At 43.3% G+C, this 26,180-nt stretch overlaps 1 protein-coding gene across 1 annotated transcript in view; it reads left to right on the top strand.

Moving 5' to 3' along the window:
• The window catches only part of ADAMTS9 (ADAM metallopeptidase with thrombospondin type 1 motif 9), a 135,957-nt gene that overhangs the window by 31,212 nt on the left and 78,565 nt on the right, over nt 1-26,180 (top strand). Inside the window, 7 exon segments of the mRNA XM_038411003.2 lie at nt 98-239; nt 1,378-1,482; nt 11,628-11,773; nt 23,494-23,675; nt 23,765-23,901; nt 24,859-24,976; nt 25,250-25,345. Of these exon segments, the coding sequence (XP_038266931.1) occupies nt 98-239; nt 1,378-1,482; nt 11,628-11,773; nt 23,494-23,675; nt 23,765-23,901; nt 24,859-24,976; nt 25,250-25,345 (926 nt within the window).

The following is a 26,180-nucleotide window of genomic DNA, read 5'->3' as shown; positions in this document are numbered from 1 at the left end:
GGCACACAGGTACTGCATTGATACAAACATTAAAAAGAAATGAGCTCTGGCCCGACAAATCACTATTTAACCCTGTTGTTCTTCTGTTTTATTGAAGCACTGGTTATGGGGAGTGTTTACTAGACGAGCCTGTATCAAGGACTTACACTTTGCCTCAACGACTCCCAGGAGTAATTTATGATGTTAATAAACAATGCGAGTTAATTTTTGGACCAGGCTCTCAAGTCTGCCCATACATGGTAAGTGCTCTTCCACTTCTTTGTTTTGCTTGCAACGTGCAAGAGGAATAAAGCTTTGCTGGGTTAGTCCCCTTACAATATATTTTGGTATCCAGGTTGTTAATTTTTGTCAGTGGCAAAAGGCATTGCCATAACAACCGCTACCCTAGGCCATCAGCAGGGTTTGACTCCAGGGCCTCTGAAGCACAAATCTCTACCACTTTCGCTGAAGGACCGCACCCAGGATCTTCAGGAGTGACTAGCGATTTTGAGAGTCTCAGTCTGGAGGGGTCCCACTTGAGACACTTGAAAGAGGCTTGATTTTCAGAGGGTGGGTGCTCATCACTTCCAAGGTATATCCAGTTGGGCACCTAGCCATGAAGGTGAATACCCACCCCAAAATAACTAGTCCCTTTAGAAAATCCAGGCCCCATATGATTAGCTGGGAGCTATAATGTGCAGCTGTCCTCTGTGGACCAGCCACAGAGGGGCTATTTAACATATGACTGCCCTGGAGAGAGAAGCCCTCTGTCCACTGAACAGAAGCATATCACAATAGTCCTCACTCTGCCCTGCAGCATGCCTCGCTCCTGTTCTACCTTTAAAAGGCAAAAACATTGTCCACTGCTGTTTGCTGAGACTCGCTACCCATTAGGGTACCAATTAGCGCCAATTCCAGTGGCTATTTTTGTGTTCCATTTCGCACAGCTGACTGAAATGTTACTAGAGGGGAACAGCTTATGATCACCACTAACTTAGGTTCGATTGGAACTGGTAGCAGGAGACGGGGGGATTTTTCACGATCGTGGTCATGATTTTGGTTCCAATACGCACACGCAAGGCCTATGTTTTATTAAAATCACCTGTTGACAGAAATTTTCCAATCAGCTCTACTGGTAACTTGATTTCAGGTGGGCTCCATGCAGGCAAAGAAGTTTGCCCACACTCATCCAGGTTCAGGACTGATATATCTTCGTGCTAAAAGGCTCCATGTACCCTGAGCTATTCAGTACTTTCCCTCCCAGTCCTGTTTTATATTGCACACATTCGTTGTGTAAATGATGGCAATTCTAGTGTGAAATGTCATGTGATCAACCGTGTGCGTCACACTTGAGCTGGGCATTACTTAATACTATGATCATTTAAATAAATGAAGCAGATGCAGTGCCGACGACTCTGGTGCATTAACGTTGATGGAGCTCACAAAGGATGTCGTACTCAACACACACCTTGGGCTGATGGGACAGAGTGTGAACCCGGAAAGGTCTGTAATACCTGATGTTTCATCCCCTTGTAGATAAAAATGGTGTTAAAAGGCTCATAGTGTATATATCAATTAAAAGTCTTTTTTCCCCCTGAAGTTCAGTTGTATGGAGTGCAATTTACAACTGAAATTCACCCCAGGCTAATTCTATATAGCTTTGATGGAGGCACAGTGTAATCGTGCTGGCTTGTGATGTAGGAGGTAATGTTCCTTGTCAGTGCTGGTGGTGTATGATGTCAAAATGATAGAGTCTCTCTAACTTGGAATTAATGTAGTAATGTGTCCTCTGCAAATACCTCTAAATTGTTCCTTATATAATGTGGTTAAAATTTCCTGTTTGCCATTATTATGTTTTATGAAATGCATTCTGCTTTTCGAAAAGCTAATTGTACTTTATGGAATTACTTAAGCAAACTCTGAGAGGTTTTCCTGTCCTATTCATTGGAAGTTTAATATATGCAGTTGGTAATTAGTATGTTTAAAATTGGCTCCTTGTTTGGAAAACTTCAGAGTAGAATATAAAGCTGGTCAAAATGTTTCATTTGACAGTTTCTTTAACCATTTTTTCACCAGAAATGGAAATGTCTGTGGGTAATGTCTGATTTCAACAAAATGTTTCACTTTGTAGTCTAAAGTTTTTAGTGTTCATGTGCCAAAACCTGGGGTGGGAGTAGTTTATGGCATTTTAGTTTTTCCAGGAGAATCCAACCATTTTGAAGAAAAATTTCAACCAAAACTTTTTAGTTTTTATCAGAATTTTTTGTAAGAACAAAAAACATTTCCCAAGCAGCTGTATGTTTGATGGTTTTCAAGGACTTGCGTCTTAAAAATTTACGTTTGTAACCCTCTGGCTAACAATGGTTATAGTTAGGGTGACCAGATGTCCCGTTTTTAAAGGGACAGTTCTGGTTTTTGGGACTTTTTCTTATATAGGCCCCTATTACCCCCCCCCCCCCCCCCAACCCCCGTCCCATTTTTTCACAGTTACTATCTGGTCACCCTAGTTATAGTTGTCATTGCCTTGGAAGACTTGCTGTCTCTAATACTGTCTAATACAGGGATCAGCAACCTTTGGCATGCAGCCCATCAGGGAAATCCGCTGGCGGGACAGGCCGGTTTGTTTACCTGCAGCTTCCACAGGTTCAGCCTTTGTAGCTCCCACTGACCATGGTTCACCGAGGGATGTGCAGGCCACCACTTCCCGCAGCCCACATTGGCCTGGAATAGCAAGCTGCGATCGGCCGAACCTGCAGATGCTGCAGGTAAACAAATCGTCCCTGCCCGCCAGTGGATTTCCCTGAAGGGCCGTGTGTCAAAGGTTGCCGATCCCTGGTCTAATACATATGTTCTTTTAAATGCATTTTAATTCAAATGTATTTAGGCAATATTTGACCCATATACTTTCATAAAAGAAATAGATTATTAAATTTTCTGCATTTCTGAAACCTTTCTAGTCAACATGTTTTGCTAAATGATGATTCAAGACAATGGGCATAATGTATCATTGTACTTTTCTTTCTGATGGAAGAGTACAGACACAGAAATTGTATGTCTTCTCATGCATCCATGCAGGGGACGGTGTCATGGGAATATCCTTGAAATTCCCATTTTTATACTGCTCTTTGGAGCTGTGGGGGCCTGGGCTCAGTCTACCGCTCTAACCGATTTTAATCACTTTTCCATGAGGGTTCCCCCTTGTTCAGAGAGTCGACCTAAGGCCTGTGCGTCATGGCGATCAATTTGAACCCAATTCTGATGACGTAAGTGGAACTTCAGTGGTGTGTAGACCTTGTGGTGGCCCACTGCATAAGGGTGAATTTCACCCTTTAAAAGGCATCCAGGCTTGAACTTGAAAAAACTACTGTGTGTAGTTCCTATCCCAATGAGTTGCATTTCAGCGACTTCATTCGGTATTGCTCTCAATACAAGCCTAATAGATAATTCCTTACTACTTTGTGTGTGTATAAGATGTGCTACTGAGTGTGTCTGTATTGCAGTGTAGTAAATAAAGAAGCTGTACTGCATTCAGACATGGTAAGAATTAATGACAGGTAAATTAAAGTTAATATCTCCCATTGACTTCAGTGGGACTGCTCAAAGTTGCAGGGGAAGGGGAGCATTAATCACAATAGTAACTATTTTCATGGTCAGTCCTGGTGAAAATCATGAGAAATCACAAGTCCCATAATGCAGAATCTGGAAGTAGCCCAGTCATATACAAGGTGAGCAGGGAGAAAGGCATCTAAGTACCTTTGTAGATCTGGGCCTAAGTCTCACTTTTAGGCCCCACTCTGATCCACAAAACTCATGCTCAGCTGCCGCCCCGTCCTTTAGGGGCCTCAACTTACTTTCATCCAAGTTTTCAGGGTAGATCTTCCTTGGACCCCGAGGTTTCTGCCTCTGGTCATGCACATGGCTGCTTCTCTCCAGGTGCCAGGATGGATGCCTATTTTCCGCCCAAGTCCCAGTGCAATCCACAAAGCATGATGCAGTAGGCAGAGGACTACCTGTCTCATCCATGGGGCCCAATCCAGTAGGGCTCCCTGCTCAGAGTTAACCTACTGGATTGGGTCCCATTCAAAATCGAGGTGGTGATGACAGTGATAGTGCTTCATCTGATTTTTTTTTAGTCTAATGGTTAGAGCACTTACCTGGGTTGTGAGAGACCTGGGTTCAATTCCCCTCTCAGACAGAGGGGAAGAAAAGATTTGAACGGGGGTCTCCCACCTCTCGGGAGCGTGCTCTAACCACTAAGCTATGGGATAGTCTGATGTGGGGCTCTCTCATCAAGTTGTGGCATTGTATATAAACACTGGAGATTGGACTGTGGGTCCAGCTTACTGCTTTCCAGCTGGGTGCCCGAACCACGTGGCTTTAGAATCATCCTGTCTCCTTGTGTTTATTGGGATTAAAAAATTCAAAACAAAATCCAGAAATTATAGTCACATTCCTAATGAATCACAGATGCAAAAAGAGACCATCCAAACCTCCTCAGCCCAAAATACGTGCCTGAAAATGAAATCAAGTCAGTGTCTCCCCCCTTCCCTCCAGCTCATGCCCTCCCACGTTCCTCCAATCACATTTTTTTTTCCCTCCGCACTAGCCAGCTACTGAATAGCAGCGCAAACTGTGGGAATCAGCCTTTCAGGTGTGACTTCCAGGCCCAAGACCGGCCTAACCGCCGCTCTGCCACAGTGGCATAAAACCACTGCATTCACAACTCCCGTACACAGCAAATGCCTGTTCTTCCTCATGGAGGCAGATGCTGAGGCCTCTGGTGTCTGGGAAAAAGTCTTAACAGCCATTGTCCATAAGTCTGGCCATGCATTGGGGGGAAACCCTCTGTTCTGAAGCCAGCAAATCCTTGCTGGGCAGATTCTGTCTGTCTGCCTCTCCCTCCCTCCCAGGGACTCTTTCACTATTTAGCCACAGTGGAACAACTTCAACAGGAGAGACTGAGGGAGTCCCTCCCACCCCCATCTATCCCGTAGCACTCCCCTGGGAGACCCTTATTCAAATCCTTTCTTCTCTTCTGCCTGAGGGGGGAATTGAACCTGGGGTTTCCGCATCCCAGGTGAGTGCTCTAACCAGTGGGCATCACCGCCGCTGCTTTGTGTACAGCGAGGCACCTAACTCATTCTTGCAAGGAACAACTGTGGCGCCTGACTGTCCAGGAGAAGGGTTCCCGGCTGTGGATCACTAGCATTGATAAGCCCAGATCAGACTTAGGTGCCTATCCCCATAAGGCAGTGGAGTTTGGGATACACCCCTCTCCTCAGCATCTCCCATTGGCAGGTCCCTACCTAGCATGCTGGCTTTTTGCAGATCACACTCTAAGGCACCTATCTTTCCCCATTCATTGAATAGGGAGTCTGGCTATGTGGGTCGAATTGTTGTTCCTGTGATTTTTCTAAGCACCTAAAAATTAGGTGTCATGACTCTGAGCATCACAATGCCTTAGTCACTTTGTGGATGTGGGCCAAAGGGCCTTACAGAAAAGGGGGAGGAGGGAGCATCTCTGAATTTTGGTCTGATTTACCCTTCCAAAGTTTAGATCAGCATAAAAATCCTCCACTGTATTTTGCTGCATCTTGCAAAACACTGATGTACAAAATCTGGAGTTAATTTCTTTGGAATGAGTAGCTATTTTTGTACTAAGCTATGATGTGGCCAGCAGCCCTGCATGTTCAGTAATGCTTGGCCTCAAGTCGCCTTGTTTAAAGTCTGTTATATATGGGTTGGCAGAGAAAATAAAGTGCCATTTTTTTTAATGGAAATATCTTTGGAAACCAAAGAGTCCAAACAGAGATAAAACAACTCAGATATCTTATCCCCCACCTTAAATCTTATTCCTAAATCAAAGCTCTCTATGTAACAGAGGAGTATTAACTTACATATTTTGAATATGAGAGCACTGAAGTTGACACCAAATTAAATCAAGTAATAATCCAACCTCAGGTTTTGGCCTTTGCTAGATGAATACTTGTGGTGATCATTTACTTTTGTTTCACAGCATCACTGCTTCACTGATTTTAAAATAAGCGATTGTGTTCCCAATGCAAAAAAAGAGGCTTATAAACTTAGGTCTATATCTCTTGCGGTTTTAGAGTCTATTTCAAAAATTGCAAAAAGCATAGAATTACAGCTGTGGTTGCTTTTTTTTTTTTTTGCAACCGGTAGAGGCATAATCATGATTTTTGGTTTCTTGGTTAGGGCAGTAGTTAGTCATATAGGTTATGCATGCGTGAAGTCTTGGAACACTTGTCTGGCCCCTGCCTATCTAGTCAGTAGCAAGTCAACTGATGCATGGATTGGGTGAATTATCTAGGAGTCTCTTGGAGAGACAAAGGAAAGTAGACTCTGTTATAATGCCTCCTTCCACCATCACGCCCTCCCTTGAATTTATGTCTGTGTAAATTATTTTGAAGTTGGTCCAGACATTAATTAGTGGATTAACAACAGCACTTCCACTCATTCCATAAGACAGAGGCCCATAGGAAAGAAAGCTCTGGCAGACACTGTATGTTTTTCTGTTTTAATTCATGTGTTTCCAAAACATAAAAATAATATTTAAACATCAATGTAAAACAAACAAAAAAAGCCATGAAACTTACACAACTTGAATATTCACAGTATGTTTCCAACACAACTCTATTTCCTTAATTTAATCTTGCTGTTTATTAAAGTGGAACATCTTTCTCTTTCTTTCCTTAATGATGTGCTATTTATGACCACAAATCCTGAAATTGTGAACATAATCAATAGTGTAACTTCCTGGCAGAGTTCCGTGTCCTTAGCCATCAGATGGGAAGCTTATAAGTCATGTCAAGCTCTGTTAGTTGCCTACATTCGTCAGTTATTCAGTCTGCGTCATTGGTGCCAAGCCTGTGTGTGGCTGGATCTTTCACTGCCGAAATCAACATTTCTGCAGGAAGTCTCTCCTCTGGGACAGCGTGCCATCTTGATGCCACGTGTCTCTTTACTTTGGTGACAGCTGCTGACCCTTTGTGCCTCTGAAAACAACCCAAGATAGGGCCCCATCCTGCAGTGCTTAAACCCTGGAAACTTCAGTGGCGGTGATGTATGAGTCAGACGGCAGGGTTGGGCCGACAGTGGAGAAATAGATGTCGTAGGACTTTTTAATAAAACAGGCTGTACTGCGACAGGCTCTTATTAAACAATATGGCCCTTGGTAACCAAGTCTGCACAGGAAGGCAAACTGCAGCAGGAGGGCATGCTGTAGACCAGAGGACATGCTCGCCTTCAAATGAATCCAGCAAATAGACCCCATCCCAAATAGTAAGCAGCTAGCCAAACACACCTGGGACCAACTTGCTTCATTAGCAAGTGGCAGGCAGGCAGAGCTGTAGGAAAGAGATCTCTGTTAAATGTGCTGAGGGGGCCAGTGTTTATATAGGTTTAGTGTGGTAGCAGCTGGCCCTGGCTTGCGTTTCTGAGACCCTGGTGCCATACTAAACTAGCTCCTTCCTGAAACTTGACTATATTTCTCCAGTTCCACTCCTTATCCCACACAGCAAGCCAGTGTGTGTATGCAATGTTCTTGCTAACCGAGAAAGATTTGGTCATGCGTTTTTGCAGCGCATGGTGTGGGATGTGTATGTGCAGGTGAGAGAGAAGATCATACTGTGATTCATCCGGCTCCTATTTATTGTCCTCACATGGATGGAAGTAGATTGACATGCCTGGGCGGTACAGTGGGGACCCTGAGCCTTCAGACACCTGCTGGCCATTGGAATGAGACATTAATAGTTTGTTTTCTTGGCTGCCAGAGTAACCTGACCCAGCACCATCAGCAGGTTTTGAACCCAGGAACTCTCCTGTTTTAAAAGCATGAATCTCTCCTATTTAAACTCAAGGTGTAGGAGCCTAAGAATGCTTGCCTCTGATATTTTGTAGCATAGAGAACTCCTGCTGGCATTCCTGTTCCATCAGAGGAGGGAAACTGATTGCAGGGAGGATGGAGGAGTTGAGAAGATGAAGTTTGCTCTCTCTAATTCAATGATGCTTCTCCTGTTGTGGTTTTTTGTTTTTGTTTTTTTGGTTCTGACACGGTGTCGTTCAGGATGAATAAAACCTGGCTGGGGCAGTGAGAGGGGAAACCTCTTGTCAGATTTTTTCTCGAGATTGCACAGAGCTTTTCCATGGAGTTTTGACTGGATAATTCTGCAGAAATTGTTGAAACTCCCCACGGATTCTCTGTGGCCATAATGATCAGTCACGAATTAAATATGAAACGAAAGAGGCCCGTGTGCCAGAGAAACCTGGGTACATCAGCAAATTCTGACTCCATTACCATGGAGACCATTCCGTTTCGGTTTCTTTTCGTGCCAGTCCAGCCTCAGCAGTAATCTAGCAATGTTTGTTGACACAGCATTCATTTGATGAATGGTTTGTGATTTGTCTAAATATTTGAGCAGTGCTACTTTAGTTACGGGCGTGGCAGCATTTTCATTGCAAGGTCTGTTTTATGATAGGCTTACGATTCCCCGGTTTAAAGGCCCAATCCAACTACCATTGATTTTTAATGGGAGTTGAGTTGGGCCCTATATTTTCTTTAGGTTTAACATTGGATTTCACAGATGGGCAGAGCACAGAACAGGGAGGCGAGAATTCCTGGGCTCTGTAACCAGCTCTATGGGCTTGTGCAAAGAGCTTTCTTGCCTCGCTTTCCTCATCCACAAGCTAACTGGATTGAGGCGGGATGTTCAGGTGAATTTGCTGGCCAGCGTTAGCCAGGAGGTTGGATTAAATCGTCACAACAGTCTGAGAAAAGGGAGTGGTCACATTGCTTTTGCTACCTCATGGGGCTGTTTATGAAGATTCATGAGTTACTGTTTGCAAAATATTTATGTAAACTGTTCGTTTTTCTGTCATTAAACTCTCAATCCAGGTATGATCATTTTTGTTATACGCATACAGTCTTTATTCCTGCGTAATTATTACCTAATAGCCCTAGTCATGGATTGTGCTAGGCACTGCGCAGACAGCGAACAAACAACAATAGGTTTCAATAGGTTTTTGCTTCAGTAAAGTGCTCAGATTGTGCCTGAAATGTGTTATAAAACTAATCAGCCATTTTTAAAGGGCAACAAAAATTGCATCGTAGTGAGTTTGACCACCATTCCTTGCTGTCTGAGATTTGCAGAGTGTTTTACACACAAGCATTCATGGAAAACAGGAGCCATCTGTTAGGGTGAAACCTCGTGCTGATCCCTTTATAAATGCCCAGAAACAGGGACTGTCACTTTCTGAGAAGAATTTTGTGCAAAATCCTTGAGTTTCAAGAAGCTGTCGCGATGTTGGAGGAATAGCCGTACACGTTGCAGTGGCGCTGAAAAATCCATGGATCTCAAATGAAGTTGATGGAGGGCGTTTGATTTATTTTTGGCCCCAAAGCAGTTAAGCACCTGCGGGAATCCCGTTGATTTCCCACGACTAGGGATTGACTGCTGAACCAGAATCACATTTAACACTACTGCCAATAAAGTGGAAATTTTTTTTAAACGTTCAAATACTTTAAGCACTCCCGATTAAGAAATGCATCCATCAGGCTATTAGCTTGTAATCCTTCAAACACTTATGAATGTGAATTGGTTTACACAGGTAACTGGGGGCTTGTCTACACCTACCAGGGGTTCGACACGCGGTGATCAATGCATCGGCGGTCAATTTAGTGGGTCTATTGAAGGCCTGCTAAATTGACCGCCGATCGCTCTCCCGTTGACTCATATACTCCACCTGAACAAGACGTGCAAGGGAGCGTTTCCAGTCGACATAGCGTAGTGTGGAGCCCGCGGTAAGTAGATATAAGTATGTCAACTTCAGCTACATTATTCACGTAGCTGAAGTTGCATAACTTAGATTGATCTGCCCCCATAGTGTAGACAAGGTCTAGGACTACTTAGTTGCATAAAGCTACTCACATAGTAAGTATTTTCAGGATCAGAGCCCTATTTCATCCCACTCTTCTTGCGTGTTGGAACCTATGTGATATGCATCCGTTATTCACAAACCCCTTCAGTACTCCAAGGCAACAGGATGCGTTGCGGGCAAACTGGTAGCCTTAGCTTTGGTTTCCTTTCCCATCTCCCACACGGTAGGCTCTGGAGTATTGTTTTTAATGTGAAAATAGGATGTAGCAAATAGCCACGTTTATAGATTTTAAGTCCAGAAGGGATCATTAGGGTCACTGTGTGGGGGCTTGCATAGCACGGGCTGTAGAATTTGATCCAGAATTTGATCTGCGAGGGAGCATTTATTGAGCCCAGTAAATTGTGGTAGGATTAGACAGAGCATGTCTTTTGGAAAGACATCCAGTCTGCAATGAACAGCACCAATTGTGAGAGGAATTTATCACTTCCCTGGGCGAGTTATGTCAGTGGTTAATTACCCTCCATGTTAAAAAGCACAAAAGGGTCCTGGTCCCCAAGCAGGGCTTCTAGGGGCTATGGGAACATAAAATTCACTAGGGGTGAAATCCTGGCCCCCTTGAAGTTTCACCATGGAATTCAGGGGATTTGACCCTATGATTCTCAGGCCTTGTCCACACTAGAGAGGGTTTGCCATGCCTCTATACTCTACCAGCCAACCCTCCTAATGAAGGCATGGCTTAGACCGGCAAAAGATGTGCTTTATACCAGTTCCCTGGACAAAATATGCTGCTCCCACAAAAGACTTTTTTTTGCCAGTATAACTGCATCTGCTCTAGGGCTTTTGTTGGCACAGCTGCGTGGGTTGGGGGGAGTAATTTTGTTTTTCACACTCAGACCTGATGTAACTATGCCAACAAAACTTTTACATGAAAATCAGGCCTGGGGAAGTAAAGTGAGGTGGAAAAAGTGTTCTGTGGGTGGAGAAACCCCACTTGTTTTTATTTACCATTTTTATTGCCCTACTTTTCTTACGTTTTCCCTTCCCTTTATTCTGGCAGTTTCTACAGTTCAGGGGACTTTTCTTTCTTTATATTCCTGCTCTTCTGTCTCTTTTTACTGACACATTGTGGCTCTTATCTGATTTTCTGGCTACAGGCTAAGTAGCTTTTTTTCAAAAGCCGTCACTCCTAGTGTTGCTTTACAGTTCAGGATCAGTAAACGGGGTATTTTGCGGCTGGGGTAGCTGTTATCCGTTTCTCTATAAATCACTCTTCTGGCCTCTGCAATCTGTCTGGTCTTCACCTTTTAAGGATGCAAAAGTTTTGAACCTGCTGCTTCACCTTAATCTCATGCAGAGCAGTATAATGCCAAGTGACCTGCTCTTATTGTTACTGAAGTCAGAAAAATGCGTAAGCATGTGTCTCTAAGGTTACAGCTAAGCATGTAGTGGTTTCCTGAGTTGGGACCTGTGAGTTTCATTCTTGATTTCAATGAGGGCACGTTCAGGCACCGGGAATTTTAAGCACTCTAGCATTTAAAAATGTTTTCTCAAGTTTTTGAGCCAGTGTGATGAACAGTAAGTGCAGGCTTTTTTTGGAAAATGTTCCTCTCCTTGTGAATGTAACTTTTGAGAAAAGGCAGGCAAATGAACATGGGCTGAAGACCGAAGGGGAAATTGGATTGCTAACTTCTAAAATGTCAATATTCTGTAATGGAAAAGAGTCGTTCTGTGATGCTCTCTTTTGCATACAGCACTGCAAGTATGGCGTGTGTGTCCCCAAGGAGCGAGAGGCACCGGTAACAGATGGAGCGTGGGGATCGTGGAGTCCCTTTGGAAGCTGTTCAAGAACCTGCGGTGGTGGCATAAAAACTGCGGTTCGAGAATGCAACAGACCTGAGTGAGTACAATAGCACTGAAAAACCTACTAGTTTGACTGCTTGAGCGGTGACACTGATGCTGGATTGGGGGCCCAAACTGACCAAAATATTGACTGGGCCACCCAGATCTAAATATTTTAAGAGAGATGGTGGGCGGCTTGAAAGCATTGGCCTGACTCTGCTCCAGATGACTCAGAGTTTTAAGATACCAACCAAATGTCCACCTAGAACTACTGTATGAATCAAGTTCCTTCCACAAACGCTTCATTAAGCCCTTTTATGCTTTTACATGTGAACTGGCGCAGATTAGACAAGCTCTGTGGAAATCTGTACCCTGGGGGTTTTTTTTGGTTTTTTTTTTTTTAAAAAAAGCATTTAAAGATGTTTATCATAAACATGTCAAGCAAATTCATGTGCCCTTTGAAATCACAGGGAATTTTGCCATTGACTTCAATAGGATCAATACCTGACCTGTAGAATGTTAGCAGCTGGTTTGAAAACAATCCGTTTAACGCAGTGACTGGGCTGATTTCTGCCTTACTGCCTGCACTTAGTCATTGTGAGTGTTGAGGAGAGGAAGGGATCATTTGGGGCTCTGATTTGGGGTGGGCAGGAGAGTATGTTCTCCTGAGTTTGGCTGAAAACTGGAATTTAAAAAGGCAAAGTAAGAGTCGAGTGAGCACTTCAAGTCAGGAATCATTCTACTTTCTTGCCGGTAGTGTCAGAAAGGTTATTGCCAAGGAAACTGGCATTAGCAATGGGTCTGTGTCAGGTTTTGCATCAGCTCTTTGAAGTCTGTGGTAGATGAGCGTTAATTGAGGAAGGGAGGTTTTAGACCAAGGACACTGGTGTTAGAGTGATACCTGGAGATTGCTCCGTTTTCATGAGCAAATGTCACAGTAAAGGAAAGCCTGAGGGCAAGGGAATTGGACATCGGCTAGCTTGTTAAAATAATGCTGAGCACAACGCCAGAAACACAAACATCAGAGCGTCCTCACTCCTGACGGCCTCCGCCAGTTTTGCAACAACTGAGCAATGCAGAAACTAGGTGGCTCTTCACAGATAAAATATAATTCCATGTGTGCAAAGGATGTTCAAAGTAGCCATTCAGCCAAACACTCAGACCTTTCTGGTAAACTACATTCCTGGTGGGATGGAGCACTAGGCAGCTGGATGGATAGATTCTCTGGTAAGAAGTCTCCTGGACCTCAAAGCCTAGCCTCATCAATGCTACCGCCTTCTGCAATTCAGAAGTTAAATTGTGTGTATTTGCAAACGTTGTAGGCTTGCATTTTCAAAAGTACCAAAATGAGTTAGGCCAGTGGTTCTCAAAGCCGGTCCACCGCTTGTTCAGGGAAAGCCCCTGCCACGCTGGACCAGTTTGTTTACCTGCCGCATCCACAGATTCGGCTGATCATGGCTCCCACTGGCCGCGGTTCGTCGCTCCAGGCCAATGGGGGCTGTGGGAAGCGGTGCGGGCCAAGGACATGCTGGCCGCCCTTCACGCAGCCTCCAGTGGCCTGGAATGGTGAACCGCAGCCAGTGGGAGCCGTGATCAGCCGAACCTGCGGATGCGGCAGGTAAACAAACTGGTCCGGCGTGGCAGGGGCTTTCCCTGAACAAGTGGCGGACTGGCTTTGAGAACCACTGAGTTAGGCGACAGCGCCCATTGAAAACCAGTGGGGGCTGGGTGCTTAACAATCTAATGCACTTTTAAAAATACCACCCATAGTGCAGCCAGTTGTGCTTATTTTCCTGGATTTCTTTCGAGAGCATTATAACTGGCATTGTCCTCCCCTTGAACCCACCATGAAGTCTCCACAGATTTGGTTTTGTTTTTTTTTTTTTGTCTTAGGCTGGCCCACATAGGTTTTACAGTGACTTTGTTTTGCCATTTAAATTTGATATCATGATGGATGTGGGCTGCAAGGACCTACATTCTCCTCGTGAGATTTTTGTGATGTGCAAGTGAGTGAGACAAGTGAATAAGGTTAGAAAGAACCTCTGCATAACCTCTCACCCTCATTTTAAAACTCACATTCTCCCCCCCTTTTCAAAATGTTCTTTTCTAAAATATCAACTGGCGCTAGTCTAGCTGAAAAGCAGTTTTATTCCTAAATGTTTTGACTGTGTTCAAACACCCTATAAAAACAACAACAGACAACTCAAGTTTCTGAAGTCGGATCCAAATTACTTTTTATTTGCCCTTATATATTAAAAAAAGACTTCACATTTGTAAACAGATTTTTTTTTATATGAGCATGCAGGTTGGCACCTTGAATGCCAGTGAAATGGTCTGTTATACTAACTGTGTGAAGAGCCTCTCAAGTCCAACATTTAAAATGGAAAAAGCCCACTAACTCTTAGTTGGAGTACTGCTACTGCCTCTGTCTATAATATGTTCTGACACCTACATGGTTGAGCACTTTGTAGAACAGTAGGAAGCTGTAAGCCTACGACAGGCAAGCAGACTGTCTTTTGACATGCACTCAGAGGAATGTATTAGCTGACCAGCCCAGACCCTTCACCTGGGAAATCCAAGCTGGATAGTAAAGCTAAAGCCCACTGCTGCAGCATATCACAGACAGTATCTGCATTGCTGGCACGATGTGTCAAAGGCACAGTTGCAGTAACGGCAGAAGAAAGCATAGCTCTTAGGACATCAGCACAGGGAGCCCCATTTGCAGGAAAGGCTGTTTGAATCTCAGCGTCATCCCTGTCTGTGGTATTAGTCAGATCTGCATTTCTGGTATGTCACAGGAGTAGCTACGTGTGTTGAAAACTGGCTGAGTTTGACATGTAAGCATATCTACAAATAAATGTGCCGAGCCGCTTAACTGCTAAGCTGCTGGCAATACAGTTAGCTCGTAATAGAGCTACAGATTAAAACTCTTCTGAGCCTTTCCCCATTGAAATGTGTTCAGTCTTTTTTTGGTAAAGGGGTGGTCAGATCGGGTTTTCAAAAGGTGGCCTCTGTTGGCGTGCATGCCATCTGTTTCCAAATTTCTGTGTAGTCTCACTTGAGTACAAAAGCTCCACTCCACACACCCGCACAAACCCCATCATTAGCCTGCACAAGTGATTGGGTGCACAGAGTTTTGTGCATTGAACTGCATGCAGGTGGAGACCGGGTTCATACCCATCGGGAAGACCCGGCCCTTGTGGGTCAGGTTTTGATGCATGTAAAATGGAAGTCTAGCCCTGTAGTGAAATATTTGGTCAGGAAGATGGCATGCTGGCAACATTTAGCTTGAAACATGCAAAGCTAAAAAGATCAGTCCCGTTAGTGCAAAACATTGTGGGTGTTTCTGTATATTGCCTCTGTTTGTGTGCCTGTTTGCAAATGCAATGATCTTGACGCATATCATAGAATTTGCACGCTCAGAACCCCTTTTGTGTATGCCCCATCAAGTGTTGCACATGTAAATTATGTCACTTGTGCCCACAAAGGTGTTGCACATGCATAAGTGCACTTCGTATAATAACTCGGGACAGTGGGGTTGTGTCCAGCTCTCCTGAAGCAGAACGTAATCACGCTGATGCCTTGAGAGGTAAGTGTGAAAAATAATAAAGCTTAGCATTTACATAGGGTGTATTATATAGTCAAAACAAGTCAGTGTGGGAGCACGGAGGAGAGCCCAGGTCTGTCTCCTAGTGTGATTTGATAGGCCATGTACTGAAATGGAAGGATCTTTGAATCTCTAGCAGGGATTTAGCTGGGTGTGGGTGGGTGTGTGGAACAGGGTTGGGAGGGGAATATTGCTAGACTGGAGAAACAGTCCACAACAGAAGTTACCTGATAGTACAGATGTTTCAGAAATGGTAGGGTTACTCATAGAATGAGCAGGTTTGTATGCATGAATTACTTCATTTTCCATCATCTGCCACTTGTTGATGGCTGTCCATAAAAAGTATTCCACCATGATGGTTGAGAATGGCACATGTTATTGGTGAAAATCCATGTCTGAAAATTATTTTATATGAAGCTGATTTTCTTTTCAGTGTCAGGGTCAGCCATCTCAGTTTTACCAGGCTCTGTTAAAGTTTTTCAAGTGTGTCTCAAAAATTATCAGAGTGGTTTGGGGCTAGTTTGAAAAAAAAAAAAAAATCAATGTAAGTGTGTTTAAGCCTCAAATACTAGCAGAAGGGAAATTTAATAGCAAAGTTATGAAGCTGACAGATCATGGCAAGTTTTAGCACTCTTTGGTTTATGGTAGGTTCTTGTATGCAGTATATTATCTCTAATCTCAAATATCATGTCTAGAAAATGTAATTGCATAAAAAGGTCTAATTGTATGGCGGATGGGGGGGAGTGTTGAAGTGGTTAGTATTATATATGACAAGAATCTTGCATGTTCTTGTTTACTACCTTAATATGAAAAAACACATCTTCTGTTAATGGTATCTGTGTATAATGGGAGCATTATGCTTTAAAGTGTCACAGTTGCAATGTATTTCTCTCTTTAAAACATACACCGGTAGAGGTTTTCATAATTTAAGGCCATCACGAAATTGTAGTACTGCCTTTGCAATGTAAATGGAAAATATTTTCAAACTGAAACTAATTCTTGTGCCATAAGAATCCTGTGAAACTTACAATGGATTATTTTTGGTTTAAGAAGATCTGTAATGTTCACCTAAGAATGAAAACTCTCAGCGCTAATAATTAAACTATTATTCTGATCTATGTTCTCCTGTAATCTCAAGTGTTACTGATTGAAGGTTGGAAGCAAATTTGATATGCTGCTGGGATCAGCACAAAAAAGTTTATATTTTGTATGCTTGTAAAACCATGACCGTCGAAGCTGAAATTCCTGACAGTTTTTTTAAATTAAAATAATAATTTTGACTAAAAATGACATCAAAAATTTGTAATTCAGAAAATGTTGACCTGTTCTAGTTCAAATTCACGTTCCCAGATGACATTCGGTGGTGTCAAGTCATGTTGCCTGGGTTTGTGGTGGAGTTTGCTGTAGCATGTTGGATTACTCAGATGCCCAAATGCCTCTTGTGCATGGCGGGTACTTGTTTACAAGAACTAGAGCTCTGCTCTTATTTCCTGGTTTAAGATCAATGTGTCCAATCCTATATGAATCTAAATTCTGGCAACTCCATTGATGTCAATTACATAAGTAGAGGATCTGTCCCAGTTCTGAATATTTCCTATTTCTCTTTCCAAAGAATTATGCTGTAAGAGGGTCAATATGGCCTTGTCTAACTGCCTGCATTGAGGGTTAGGTTCTGCCCACCACTCTCTCTCTGGCCAATTAGCTGAGCCAGCGTGGGAGTGGGAAGTGAGAAAGTGTCACTGGTGCTCGTAGCCAGCAGTAGATGAAACTCCTTGGAAGCAGGGCAGAGAGGATACTTCCGCAGAAATGTGTTTTCGGGCCTGTCTATATGTACTGCTTTAGCTAAAGGGTTGATTTTAAATTGACTTACTTATCCCAGTGCAAAAGGCTGGGTGAACACTATATTACATTGACATAAACTGAAGTTCTATTGATTGAGCTTCAGGTGATTAGGAACAGAGTTAAGCCAAGCCAAACCAAAATAAGACGACTTTAACCTGAACTAAGAGCGTCTGCACTGCGTTTTTCACTGGTTTAAATAAATGGCCAAGTAGCCAAGGCCGCAGAGTCACAAGACTGCTCTTGGCATGAGTAGAGCTTATGCATCACCCTTTTCAGAGAACTGTGCTGAAAGCCAGAATCTCGTTCTCTCTGTCTAGAGAAGAATTAAGCAATCTACATTACGGCCACCTTCATTTCATTGAGGAGAGGCAATCATTGACAGGCAAAGCGGTGCCTTTTTAGCTACCGATGCATTGTATTTCTTTTGTGGTCGTTGGCTGAGATGAAATGTCTGCCTGCCCGATCTATCTACAAATACATACATGTGTTAACAATGGTAGGTAGAGATGGGTAGAACGACCATAATCTCTTCTCCAGTGACCCAGGGTAGGGAATGGTGTGTCTGATGTGTGTGAGTCTTTTCACTGGAGAGTGAGTCAGTGGGTGAGCCCAATCTGCAGAGCTCCTGTTTTTCTCCTGGAATCATTAGGCTGCTGGAGTGCTGAGACAACTGCTTGTCATGCTGATCAATGTTGTCTCATTGTTGCCTTATATTTCCCTGTCAGCCTGTCTATAGCCATGTGTGTGTTGTCTCTCATCTAATCCTTAGATTTGTGTGGGCACCGTCTTTGTTCTTCTGTGTGTGTACAGGCTCCAAGGACAGCAGAGTCCTGGTCTATGCCTTGGGCTCCTAGGCACTCCAGTAATACAAATAAATAATAATAATGCTCTGGTATTGACTCATTTTAAAAGGGAGCGTGCAAGTGAATAATCAGTAGTAACGAGGCAGTGTTGACTGGGAGGCACTGGATTGGGAGGCAGGTCCCACTTGGTTTCCATTTCTGCTCTGCCAGTGACCTGTTAAGAAGGTGCATTTGCCTTTACCTGCCTCAGTTTCCCTATCTGTATAATAGATATTACTGGGGCTGCCTCCTCTGATGAAGTATTTTGAGATCTACAGAAGGAAAACGCTATATATGAGCTAAATATTATTGCTATAAATGTGGGAAAGTGTATGTTTGGTGGTTGGCTGCATGTTGTCATGCTAGTCATTGAAGATCGTCTGACATTTTCACAATTTATTTTTGTTTCACTTTCTTGTATTATGGCTCATTAGGGAAATCTCAGAATGTATTTGAATTTGGAAAGTTTCCCTTGCAATTTGTTTTGTTCAGAGGCATACTGAATGGAAAGCAGATGCTACTGTCATTTTAGGGGGAGGTTTTTTTTGAGGCAGAAATGGAAGTTAGGCACCAAACTCCAGCCCACAGTCAATCTCCCATTTATATTTTTACGGATTTCCCCCTGAGATTGTGTAAAACTGCCCTCTACAGGATAGAACATTTCAGCTCCATCCACCATTTATCTATTTGGAATGTTCTTGCCCTCTTATGGGCTGGTCTAAAAAGAGTGTATTAAATGCAAAGAGTTGGGTTAATGGAGACTCGTGGTTGATATTTTCCATGCCCAAAAGTTATGAGGAAAGTTAACTCGGCCCCTGTGTGCGCACGGACTGTTCTGTACAACTTTTGGTTTCTGGATACTATTTTTCAGGAGACACCTAAACTGGCTCCTCCCAGATTTAATTTAAAGTGTCATATCTTTCCTTCAGTAACACCACAAAATAAAGGAGAGCTGCAGTTATGTTTGATTGTGTTATCAAACAAATAAACCCTCTTTTGAATGTGTGATCTAGCAGTTCTACTCTTAAATCTAATTTTTCACCTTTTGGAGCTTTAATTTTAAATTGGCTGTAGATAGTGGCTAGAACAAACTGCTGGTGGATTAGACACTGGGCCAATGGGGCCCGTGCCTAGGGGCCCCAAAAACTGGGCACCCCCGTGGCTGACCTGCTTTGCCCATGGCACTCCTGGCGAGGAGCAGGGCCTGGGCGCTTGCCCAGCTCCACCCACCTGGCGCTCCTGCCAGGGAGTGGGGGAAGTCCCCGTGCTCTGACCTTGTTCCCCGATAGGAGTGCGGGAGGAGGCAGAGCGGGGATTGCAGGTGGAAGGGGTGTGGAGGGGCCCCCACTTGCTCTGGCCCAGGACCCACAAAAGCTTAATCTGCCAATGGGCTCTTTCCAAGGTCATGTTGTTTTGTTGTTGTTTATTTGTATCATCCTGGTGCCTAGGAGTCCCATTCATGCAACAGGACCCCGTTGTGCTAGGCACTGTGCAAACACAGAGAAAAATGGTCCCTGCCCCAAAGAGCCGACAATTTTAAATGTAAGACAAGTGACAACAAGTGGGTAGAATGGGTAGACTGGGAGCACAAGGAGATGACACGAAATATTGGTCAGCATTGTTCTGGTTAAAAGATTTGTAATTGGTTAAAACTGTATTGGTAACTGGTTAAAAGGTAGGAATAAATGAGAGGTTTACAGAACAGAGAGAAATAAATAGTGGTGTCCCCCGGGGATCTGTATTGGGACCTGTGTTGTTCAACTTATTCATAAATGATCTGGAAAGAGGGGTAAACAGTGAGGTGGCAAAATTTGCAGATGATACAAAACTACTCAAGACTACTCAAAGCAGACAGCGAAGAGCTACAAAAGGATCTTTCAAAACTGGGTGACAGGGCAACAAAATGGCAGATGAAATTCAGTGTTTACAAATGCAAAGTAATGCCTGTTGGAAAACATAATCCTAACTATATATATAAAATGATGGGGTCTATATTATCTGTTACCACTCAATAAAGAGATGTTGGAATCATTGTGAATAGTTCTCTGAAAACATCCACTCAATGTGCAGCCACAGTCAAAAAAGCAAACAGAATGTTGGTTCTCATTAGGAATGGGATAGATAATGAGTCAGAAAATATCATATTGCCTTTATATAAGTCCCTGGTAGGCCCACATCTTGAATACTTCGTGCAGATCTGGTTGCCCCATCTCAAAAAAGATATACTGGAGTTGGAAAAGGCACAGAAAAGAGCAAGAAAAATGATCAGTGGAATGGAACAGCTTCTGTGTGAAGAGAGATTAATTAAGGGACTTTTCAGCTTGGAAAAGAGATGACTGCGGGGGAAGGTTATGATGGAGATCTGTAAAATCACTGGTGTGGAGAATGTAAATAAGGATGTGTTATTTACTCCTCATCACACAAGAACTAGAGGTCGCCAAATGAAATTAATCAGCAACAGGTTTAAAACAAACAAAAAGAATTATTTCTTCACACAATGCACAGTCAACCTATGGAACTCTTTTTGCCAGAGGATGTTGTGAAGGCCAAGACTATAACAGGGTTCAAAAAAGAACTAGATAAGTTCCTGGAGGATAGATCTACCAATGGCTATTACCCACGATAGGCAGGGATGGTGTCCCTAGCCTTTGTTTGCCAGAGGCTGGGAATGGGTGATGGGATGGATCACTTGGTGATTACCTGTTCTGTTCATTCCCTCTGGGGCACCTGGCATTGGCCACTGTTGGCAGACAGGACACTGGGCTAGCTGGACCTTTGGTCTGACCCAGTAAGGCTGTTCTTATGTCCTATCCATTGTCAAGTTTTCTGTAGGCATCACAGCAAAAGAGTTTTAAGTGGGATTTGAGGAAGAACACTGCAGATATCTATAGAGATGTGAGGGGGCAGCATAAAAGAAAACATGAAGGTGCTTGCTTGAAAATTTAACAAGCAGGTGATCGGGGCCAGTTCTAGGAGTGGACAAGCAGGATGATTGCCCTGGGGGCCAACTTCCAGAGGGCACTGTACAGTTGTGCCACTGACCCTTTTTCCCTTTGGGGAGGGGGTGCTAAAAACATGCTCTGTCCTGACCAGCCATTCTCCTGCCGATGATGAAGGGTGGCAGTTGTAACAATTTTTTTTAAAACTGGACGATGGCATGTCTGGAAGGCGTGCTGCATCCTTTTCCATGCTCAATCCTCAAAAGTGGCCAGATGGAATTTTACCAGAGTTTCTGGAACAATTAACCTTTGAGCTGACAATAAGCACCATACATTTCATCACAAAGGGTACTTCCTAGGTCTGAAAATGAGTTCCTGTCCTGAAAATGCTTTCTGATCAGTACCTCTGCTGTCAGAATGGGAGCGGTCATTCTCTCATTACTGCTGACAGCTGCTGGCAGGTCTCCTTTGGTTCATGGAGAAGAGACGAGTGGTTTTGGGGCGGCAGGTTGTGAGTAGAGCTGGTCAAAAGCTGTTTGCCGGAATGATTTCCTGATGGGAAGTGCCCTTTCTGTGGGGAAAATTTCAGTTTTGTGGGAAAAAAATGATTTTTTCCCCCATCAGGAAAGTCAAAATGACAGCTGCCCACCTGGAAGACTCTTCTCAATTTCAGTTGCAGAAAGTGAAATTGACAAGAGGAGCCTAGACTTTAACCCATGTGAAGAAGCTGTTACTTGGCTGTGCAAGGTAAATGGTGGTGGTGGTGTTTTAGTTCCTCACTATCAGAATCAACAAGGGCTCTTAGGCTCTACAGTAATATAAACAATAATTGTCACAGCAAGATGCTCTAGGCCATCAATGGTTATAAAGCTCTTACGGTTATGAGATTCGGGTACATCTTTCTAGGGATTGTCCCATCTTTATTTGTAGATTCTCACAACATAAAATTTAAAATTACTACAGCAGAGGGGGAATTTATTCCTCCGGGGAATCTTTCTCTCTGCCTACTCTCCCCATCATAATCTATGTTCCTCGGAAGAGGGTGGCGTCTGCCATGCTAATGAGACAATTCCCTTAAAGATATACACACACTGGATTCATTAGCTAGTCCGCTTGCAGTAGCGTGCTAAAAATAGCAGTATGGCCATGACTGCATGGGCGGTGGCTCAGCGTAGCTGCCCAAGTACAATCTCTCCTGACCCCCTGAGCTGTCATCCATGCAGTCTTCTGCCAAGCGCCATCCCAACTGCTGTACGGAAACAAATGACCCTGGACTTTGGTTTTTTTTGGGTGTTCTGAGGATTGTTAAGCATCCCGCCCTGATTCGCTTGCCTATTGATTTTTTTTTTTTTTTTTTTTTTTTTTTTTAACCTCTGCAATTCCCAGCTTTCATTTGTAACCGGAAGTAGGTGAATGGAAATCTCACAAGAGAGCATCGTTTCACTAGATTTTCAGTTCAAAGTAGTTCTGAACTTGTTTGAGGTTTCCCCTTTGCAGCTCCATATTCAGGCCTGCATTCCAGCCCACTTTGAGCTGTGTCCTATTGTGGATCTGGATCTATCTGCCTTTCAGGTATCCCACTAGTCAGTTGAGAAGTGACAAATTATCAGGGCTTTGTGATGAGCTGTAGGGTGCAGCTCACTCTACATCACTCCTTCTCCCCTTCGCCCCATCTTTATTTTCCCTTGTCGTCTTATTTCTTAACCTCTTCCACTTACTGCTTGCAGTAGTTAGCTGTCACTTTGAGATCTTTCTTAAAGAAATGCAAGAACAAAATATAGGGTCTTCATCACCAGTAACAGAAGAGAAGTGCTGTAAATAATAAATGTCTTGAACTAGTTAGAGGAATGTGATTGTGGGACTGGTCGCTAGTAGCATAGCATTGATCCAAGGCTCATTAAAGTCAGTGGAGAAACTCCTGTTTCATCAGTAGGCTTTGAATCAGGCCCATCGTGCGCAACCATGGGAGCGATCCAAAGAAGTTTAAGCTTCTTCCTTTACCCTTGTGAGTGCAGAACAGCCGTCATTGTGTAATGAGGTGGAGGGTGGCAGCAGAGACCAAAGTCATCTTCCCTTTTGGAAGGCTGGGGAAGGCTTGTGGATGGCTGCAGGCTCTGGTTGCTGTGTTATGGAATCTCTGAATAAAAGAATAATGTAACTGTTAAATACAAGCTCTCCACGTCATAATAAGAACACCACACCTGGTACCCGGCCTGGGGTTCAAACCCAGGAAGAGTAACATACATGCTCACGTGCAATTGAGGCAGCATATACAGTCCCTGGGAAAGGAAAATGCGTAGCATTCTGACCACTTTCCTGGCTGCTGCAGGAATGAGCCTGATGGGTTTCATAGCCTCCAGTCTCATTTGGAAGAGCATCTTTCATGAGATGGGAGAGCGAGGTTGAGAGGCTCGGAGATGAAAAGTACCAAAACTTAATATATTAGGGAGAGAGAGAGAGAACTCAAAAAGAGGTGCTGTTGATACATTGCATCTTAGGCTTGTGGTTGATCATTGCATCTTAGAACTAAAGTGATTTTTTTTTCCAGGCCCAAGAATGGTGGGAAATATTGCGTGGGTCGTCGAATGAAATTTAAATCCTGCAACACTGAACCATGCTCTAAACTAAAGAAAGACTTCCGAGATGAGCAATGCGCTGACTTTGATGGGAAGCATTTTAACATTAACGGTCTACCTCCTAATGTGCGTTGGGTTCCTAAATACAGTGGAAGTGAGTATGTCAGGAAATTAACGTCAGCCTCCTTGCAATGGCTGCATAAGGGAATAGAATTAAAATAACGTGACCTCTCACTTTTCCAGTTTTGATGAAAGATCGGTGCAAGTTGTTCTGTAGGGTAGCAGGAAACACAGCCTACTATCAGCTCAGGGACCGAGTTGTTGATGGCACCCCTTGTGGCCCAGACACAAATGACATCTGTGTGCAAGGACTTTGTCGGGTAAATATTTCTTTCTGCTGTTTAACTAGATTGTTTTCTTGTTTCTATTGAAAAGATCCGTTCTCGATCCCACTTCCACATTCTGGGCTTCACTGGTGCTAGTGTGGATTCTTCCCGAGGCAAATAAAAGAAGTCCTGCTGTCATGGTCATATGCCCTGTAACTGGAATTTTCAGAAAGCTTAGAGCACACAACTAGACCTGGATTTTCCAGAGACCTCAGCAACTATTTTTGCACCTTAATAAGTGACCAGTTTTTCAAAAGAGCTCAGCACTATGCTCTTTGAAAATCTGTCCGTAAGTGTTTCAGTTTCTGGGTGCTGAGCACTCTTGAAATCCGAGCCCAATTTTGGGTGGGGAGCACATGAAAAATCTAGCTCTGTGCTCTTTTGAAAGTCTGACCCTGCCGGAATTTATTTTCCCCCTTCGCAATTATTTTAATGCTATTCTCCTCTATCTGAAAACAGCCTATTCCAGAGTGACTTCCCAAACTGAGGTTCCCTTGTACACACGGCAATCTCTAAACTGGATAACATTGCCATCTTTTTCTTCTTCTCCCAGCGGTACAATCACAGGCACAAGTACACAATCCCTTGATGTTAAGCCTTGTTTGGGAGTGAAGGGCACTAGCATGCACTGGAACCCACTGTTAATAATAGTGAAGTAGGATACAATAAACTGTCTGTTATGAAAAGAGATCCCAAATTGTTGTAATGTTACAGTGTGCAAATTCCACGTTTGATTATAATGAGTCCTTGCTTTTTGGGGACCCTCTGCTTAGAAACAGCTTCAGTGTAAGATGGTTATAATGTAAATTAACTAAACATGTGGAAAAGGGGAAAAATTAGTTTGGCGGTGGTCTTTGTAAACAGATGATTAATATCATTTAATTAGGAGATTTGTAAGTTCTGTCCTATTTAATATTTGTTCAGTCTAGTTTTTAACTTTTTCTCTTAAAGCAAGCTGGCTGTGATCATGTGCTAAATTCCAAGGCAAGAAGAGACAAATGTGGCATTTGTGGTGGTGATAATTCTTCATGCAAAACTATTGCAGGCACATTTAATACAGTGCATTATGGTAAGACTCTGTCACCAAAATACTTTATAGAGAAAAATGCAAGCCTATAAAAGCATTAACCACATACAGTCTAGAAAAACACTCGTGTAAACTGCAAAATCCCTCTAGCTGTGGTATATTCTGTTCTGTAACTATTTATGCTACCCTCAAATGAAACATTTGGTTTGTGTAATGCCTGATCATTTAACATTTTTAAAGATTTTTCCCTCCTCCCATAAAAAAAGTAAATGGGATTGCTGAGGAATAGTCTTGACCTTTTGCTCAATCTTTTAGGCTATAACACTGTGGTACACATACCCGCTGGTGCTACAAATATTGATGTACGGCAGCACAGTTACTCAGGGAAACCCGAAGATGATAACTACCTTGGTAAGTTTAATGCCCATTAGAATGTAGAGAGACATGCTATTTATACCACCCTTTCTCAGCTAAGGAATATTTAGATTTCACAGTCAAAAATATGTACAGTATATCTTCCAAATGGACTAGCCTTAATTTTGCTTCATCTATCTGTGTGTCTGGCTACTTATAAGGTCCTTCTTGCTGTAGTACATGAGAGGCTAACACATTTTAATTACTTTATCCTTACAATGCCCCTATGAGATCAGGAAGTAGTAGTATTCCCATTCCACAGGTAGGAAGTAAGGGAGGTTAAGTAATTCGCCCAGGGCCACTCAGGAAGTCTGTGACCCCGCTTGGAATTGAGCTCTGATTTCCGGAGTCCCAGAGCAGGTACACAGATCCCTTCATAAGCTATGTTTGCTGGAGTATAAAGACAGAGACATTTACAAGGTTTTAATGGAAATTCTATACATATTTTTAGGTAATGTAACCAAAATGTATATTATTTACTATTCCACTGGAAGATAACAAGCCTGATCCTCATTTCACAACTTCCCCTTTACTCCTGCCAGAGCAGTGTAAACAAGAATCAGGTCCCAAGCATCTCGGTTTTATTTAAACCGATATGTTATAATGGTAACTCAACCTTTAGCTATTGCGCACACACGACAGCAAGATTCTGACCCCCTAGTTCACACTGAGCAGTAACTTGCTCCTGAAATAGTACGGCTTGAGTGAGGATGGCAAGGATGGCAGAATCCAGTGCTATGGAAATTCACCTATGGGTGAATTTGATACTGGGGCAGATGCCCAGTGAGGCCTGTCTTCCACTTCAGTCCTGCTGTCTCCCCCCGAGTAGGGT

This window comes from Dermochelys coriacea, chromosome 7 (assembly GCF_009764565.3).
Source record: "Dermochelys coriacea isolate rDerCor1 chromosome 7, rDerCor1.pri.v4, whole genome shotgun sequence".
Taxonomy (NCBI): Eukaryota; Metazoa; Chordata; order Testudines; family Dermochelyidae; genus Dermochelys; species Dermochelys coriacea.
The sequence above is the reverse complement of the archived record's forward strand: the minus strand, read 5'-3'. Positions and strand labels throughout refer to the sequence as shown.